At 40.1% G+C, this 6,403-nt stretch overlaps 1 protein-coding gene across 8 annotated transcripts in view; it reads left to right on the forward strand.

The window, feature by feature from the left end:
• Positions 1 to 2,941: 2,941 nt before the first annotated feature.
• Positions 2,942 to 6,403, forward strand: part of dlg5b.1 (discs, large homolog 5b (Drosophila), tandem duplicate 1) — a 48,893-nt gene continuing 45,431 nt past the window's right edge. For all 8 annotated transcript variants that reach the window (XR_015504786.1, XR_015504787.1, XR_015504788.1 and 5 more), the window contains exon 1: positions 2,942 to 3,553. Coding sequence is in view for 4 of the 8 variants with exons in the window: in XM_087277129.1 (XP_087133255.1) it covers positions 3,268 to 3,553 (286 nt within the window). In the remaining 4 variants the exon portion in view is untranslated. The remainder of the gene's footprint in view (positions 3,554 to 6,403) is intronic.

Below are 6,403 nucleotides of genomic sequence, written 5' to 3' on the forward strand. Positions count from 1 at the left end.
TAAGTTAGCATTAAACAGCATAGATGACGATAATTACACAAGCACAGCATGTTCAAACACATTTATGTGCTAAAACGTGTTAGGAATGTGCTATCAACATGCTAAAATGTGTTAGCCGTGTGATAAAACTTAAAATAGTGATGTATTAAACCTTTGTTCTCTTTGTCTACCCTGACAAACTGTTTGATTCAGGTAAGGCTTTCTCAAGTCAACACAAATGTGTATTATGACACGTTTCTCAGCGTGTTGTGTTGTTAAATGTGTGTATTTGCTTATTTAATAGTGCAGATTTCTCCTGCTGTGCTCTTGTGGAGGCATAAAAATAGCCTGTATTTACATTTCAAAGTGTGTTGGGTCTGTAAGGAGGAAAGAAAGAACAGTGTGTGTGTGTTTTTAGATGTAGTTCTCCATTAATCGACACACACACACACACACACACACACACACAGCTTTGCTGCTAAAGGTAAAGTGATGCTCTGATGCTGATGAGAATGCAGACCTCTGATTGGATAAAAGGCTCAGCGCTCATGACCTCTGGCCTTATATAACTGTGGATGCATGTGTGTGTGTGTGTGTGTGTGTGTGTGCGTGTGTGTGCGTGCATTTGGTTGTGAATGTGTTTGGTTTGTGCGTGTTTTTGTGTGTTTCTGCATGTGGTTATGTTTGTGAGTGTATATTTGTTTGTGTAAGTGTGTGTGTGTGTGTGTGGGGGGGGAGTGTATTTGTATGGCAGTTGTGTGTTTATATGTGTGGCTGTTTTTGTGCATGGTTGTGAGATGTGTGTGTGTGTGTGTGTGTGAGTGTATATGTGTGTGTGTGCGCGCTGCTCTCTCACAGGCATCATCTGTGTGTTTGTCTGACACACTTCTGAAAGCCATCTGTGATCAGCCGTATGTATTTTTAGTCTTTTTTTGAGGGTTTGTTTGTCTGATGAAGATTAAGAGCCGCTGATCTGCCTCAGCGTTTATAACCGCTGACAACAAATCCTCAAATCACACACGACTGACACACACACAGCAGGAGCTTAAGCACTACACACTATTCAGATGACATGGAAACCAGCAGAAGAATGAAGACCTTCCTAGAAATGTTGCTCAGTAGATTACTAATCAGGGGTCACCACAGTGGAATGAACCACCAACTATTCCAGCATATGTTTTACACAGCGGATGCCCTTTCATCTGCAACCCAGTACTGGGAAACACCCATATACACTCATTCACACACACACTCATTAACTAGTTACAGTTTAGTTGATCAGTTCAGCGCATGTGTTTGGACTGTAACCGGAGCACCCGGAGGAAACCCACGCCAACACGGGGAGAACATGCAAACTCCACACAGAAACACCAACTGACCCAGCTGAGACTCGAACCAGAGAGCTTCTTGCTGTGAGACCACAGTGTTAACCACTGAGCCACCGTGCCACCCATTTTCAGCAGCATCTGAATACCATTTGTAAATTCATATTAAGCTTATTATAATTTACAAAACATATCAATAAAATAAAATAAATAATCTTTAAATTTACATTTTTATTTGATCTAATTTTAATTTTCAGAAATTATAGTTTGATTAACTAAAATGACTAAAACTTAAATAAAAGAGTGAAACTTAATAAATAAATAAATAAAATAACAAAAAATACAGAAGAAATCTCTACGTAAAATTAAAATTCCAAATAATAACAATCTAAAATATTATACAATTTTCCAAACTATTTTATGTGTAACGGCCAGCTAGTAGGTGCTGTGCAGGTAAACCTCACTCCTTTGACCTCTAAACATGCTCTAGCAACAGGTACTAGGGGTCATGGACTTTAGCCTCCTTGTTAGAACAACTGAATTCCATGCAGAAGGTCGCTGGTTCAATCCTGGCTCGGAGCAGGTCGGGTGGTGTAGGAGCAGTGGGGTTACATATGCATCAGACATTTTTTGCTATTGTCTAATATAGTCCTGTCTGTTCTAATAAAAATACTTCATTTGAGGTTTGAGAGGGTGTACCACTGCTTGTTTATTTAGTTATTGAATATATTACATTAATCTGTGTCAGTTGTTCTGTGTCCTGTTAGTCTTTTCTATTGCAAAATCCCTCACTCACATTTCCTTGATCTAATAGCTAGACCCACATGGAATCACGTAGACTTCTGCAGATTTTCAGCCGATCGTTGATTCTGTTTATTTAATTGTGTGAATGTGTGCAAATCTATATTTATTCAGTTTATTATTTTCAGTAATATTTTTCACTAATATGAAAGTGTTTGAAAAAAATTAAATTGACCGTAGTGTATGAGTGTGCTTTCCAGTACTGGATTGCAGCTGCAAGGGCATCCGCTATGTAAAACATGTGTTGGATAAGTTGTCGGTTCATTCCGCTGTGGTGACCTCTGATAAACAAAGCGACTAAGCTAAAAAGAAAATAAATAAATGAATTATTAGTAGATATGTGGATTTGAGATCTCCATTATAGAATTTACATGCACTTTTTGTATATATTTTACCCTATTTAAATACTTGTTAAAATGTTTAAGTCTCATATGTTTTACAATACTCAACATTTATAATGTATATGTTTAATGAGAATTTGACACATTTAACATCACGAAAAACACTTTTTTGAATATGTTTTTATGTTGAAGTCAATTTTAAGAGATATTAGGAGATGACATCATCACCACACGCTGACAATTCCCGCTAAATCATATTCACAAACAAAACAAATCTGACTTTGTACTCGTCTGTAAATCAATAATCGCAAGTGAACGCCTAGGTGTGTTTGATGTGAAGCCCCGCCCCCGTGTGATCCACTCCCTTTTAATTGGTTTGAGTGGCACATAGCTGCCCCGCCTTTTCTCGTTGCCCTCTAGTTAAACCGGTTTGATTGGCAGCACATATCCCCGCCCTTCATCATTCCCCCCTCCCACTCCTGGCTTTTGATTGGCAGATGAGAGCAGCTGCGGAGTTGTGGAGTCATGGCGGAGCTCCGCCGCGCCTCAGATCGCTGGAGTCACGGATTTTACATCGCTGATAAACTGTCAAAACTTTATAGTTAATCAAAGATGTTCGAAAGCGAGCTAAAGTTACGAGCGCTGTCACAGTGCAGTTAAAACAGTCGGACAGAAAGAGCTGACAAAGATGTGAGACTCCACAGAAGGAGAAGGAGGAGGAGAAGAAAACCGTTGGAGTGTCCTAAAGTCGCAAATATGGCTACTTGTTTCTTTCACTTGGACTACTTCAGAAACTTTTCGCTTTTTATGGATGTTTAGCGATGGAGGCCAAGCACAGAGAGCTGCTGGAGCAGTGGCAGCAGAAGTTCCCGGAGTCCGGCACAGATGTGGAGCGGCTGCTGGAGCTGCTGGCCGAGCGCGGGTGTCTGAGTGCGGCCGAGCGCGCGGAGATCCGGCGGAGCGGCGGCGGCGGGCGGGAGAAGATCCGGCGGCTGATACACACTCTGCTGGAGGACCAGGACCAGAACCAGAACCAACAGCGCTTTCAGGAGCTCTGTTGGGCTCTGGAGAAAGCACAGCCGGGGGACAACCAGCAGCACAACACGGGTAACACAACACACACACACTGGGGAAAACTACACAAACACGGGGAAAACTACACAGAGAGTCGAGTAAAGTTGCGCAAACACTGATAAAATTAATCACAACCACGGGAAAACTACAAAACCATGAAAAACTACAGAGCCACGGATAAAACTACTCAGACATGAGTAAAATGGTGCAAACACTGGGCCAACTAATTTACACAGAGACCCGAGTAACAGCACAAACACTGGTGAAACTAAGAGCAGTCATGGGTTAAACTATATAAACTAGATAAAACTATACAAACGTGAATAAAACTACACACAGAGTTAAGTATAATAGCACAAACACAGGTAATGCAACACACACTGGGAAAATTACACAAACATGGGTAAACCAGCATAAACATGGGGAAAACTACATACAAACATTGGTAAAACTACACAAACGTGGGTAAAACAGCACACAAACATTGGTAAAACTACACAAACATGGGTAAAACTACACACAAACACAGATAAAACAGCATAAACATGGGCAAAACCGCATACAAACATGGGTAAAACTACACAAACATGGGTAAAACCACACACAAACATAGGTAAAACTACACACAAACAGAAAAACAGCATAAACATGGGCAAAATTGTATAAAAACATGGGTAAAACAGCACACAAACACTGGTAAATCAACACAAACGTGTAAAACTACACACAAACTGGCAAAATTACACAAACACTCACTGGTGAAACTGTACAAAAATGGGCAAAATTACACACAAACACAGATAAAACAGCATAAACATGGGCAAAATTACACACAGGCATATGTAAAACTACACACAAACACTGTTAAAACTACACAAACATAGGTAAAACTACATAAACATGGGCAAAACTACACACACACTGGTGAATCTATACAAACATGGGCAAAACGACACACGAACACAAATAAAACAGCATAAACATGGATAAAACAGCACACAAAGACTGGTAAAACTACACAATCATGTGCAAAACTACACATAAACACTGGTAAAACAGCACACAAACTCTGGTAAACTTACACAAACACGGGTAAAACAGCACACAAACACACAACTATGGGCAAAACTACACATAAACACTGGTAAAACAACACACAAACACTGATAAGACTACACAAACACTGGTAAAACTGCACAACCATTGGCAAAACTATACATAAACACTGGTAAAACGGCACATGAACACTTCAATTTGACCTATTTTGTGTAGTTTTACCAAACTAAAGTCAAAACCAATAGTTTAAACCAAAGCCAAACCATAGTTTAGTTTGTTGACATTCAGGCAAAGAACAGACATTTAACCCATATACCAATGTGTGTGTGTGTGTGTGTGTGTGTATGTGTGTGTGTTTGTTTTGTCTTTGTCTGGTCAGACAAATCCTGTAGTGTCTCCTTACAGAAAACATGGCTAGTAGAGTTGTGTAAATGTCTCAGTGAAGCGCCGTACAGTAAATCTATTACAGATGTTTTCAAGATGGCCAAAAAAGCTCCTCAGACGTGCAGAGATTGAGCCGTAAGCCAGGAATAGCTGGTGTCTATAAAATAATGCAGCTTAAAGCTGGATCAAATAACATTACCTTGAAAGCCTTGTTCCAGGAATCTGATTGGATGACACAGAAACACATGTGAGTAATGTTATCTGACTGAAAGATCGAGTCATTTAGAGTTTAATGGAGCGTTGCAGATCAATTAGAGCAGTTAGAGATGTGTGTTGGACATCGATATAAAGCTTGCTGGGGGTCTGTTGTTGGCTTTTTTAGCGTAGTTGATCACCTTGTCTGAACATTTCCTCTCTCTCGCTCATGTGTTTCTTTGCTCTGGGCTGTTTTCAGTGGGGCTTCAGTTAAAATATAGGCTCCTGATTGAGTCCACAGTAGGTCAGCTGACTACCGACATGATGGAAAAACACAAGCTTTGTTTAGATCCACCTACTTGTGTGCATTTTGGATTATTGCATCAAAAAGTTGTGCATAAATTTAGAAAATGCACATAAGATAAGAAAGTTGCACACAACTGAGTAGGTTAAACATTTCCTCTGATAATAATAAATGTGCATAAACTCTGCAGTAAACAGCTGTAGTGTGTGCGACTGCGCTTCATCAGTGTCTGCGCCTCAGTTTGTGCTGATCAGATGATTTGACCGATAAATGTGTGTGTGTGAGGGTGTGTGTGTGTGTGTGTGTGTGTGTAGAGGGGTTTGTGTCATTAATGTTGGTCTGCAGATGTTAATGTGTGTGTGGGTGAGGGTGTTTGTGTCATTATTGTTGGTCTGCAGATATAAATGTGTGTGTGAGGGTCTTTGTTTCATTAATGTTGGTCTGCAGATGTTAATGTGTGTGTGGGTGAGGGTGTTTGTGTCATTATTGTTGGTCTGCAGATATAAATGTGTGTGTGAGGGTCTTTGTTTCATTAATGTTGGTCTGCAGATGTAAATGTGTGTGTGGGTGAGGGTCTTTGTGTCATTAATGTTGGTGTGCAGATATAAATGTGTGTGTGAGGGTCTTTGTGTCATTAATGTTGGTGTGCAGATATAAATGTGTGTGTGAGGGTCTTTGTGTCATTAATGTTGGTGTGCAGATATAAATGTGTGTGTGAGGGTCTTTGTGTCATTAATGTTGGTGTGCAGATATAAATGTGTGTGTGTGTGTGTGTGTGAGGGTCTTTGTGTCATTCATGTTGCTCTCCATGTTTTCTTGTACTCTCTGATAAATTTTTGTGTGTGAATCTAATCAGCATCTCTGTATGGAAACGCAGCTATTGTGAAGCGCAACAGTTAAAGGTGAGAATGCTGCCCTGCTGGAGATGAGCTGTAATAAAGGCT

The sequence above is a fragment of the Danio rerio genome, chromosome 12, assembly GCF_052040795.2.
Source record: "Danio rerio strain M-AB ecotype USA chromosome 12, GRCz13ab, whole genome shotgun sequence".
In the NCBI taxonomy this organism is placed as follows: domain Eukaryota; kingdom Metazoa; phylum Chordata; class Actinopteri; order Cypriniformes; family Danionidae; genus Danio; species Danio rerio.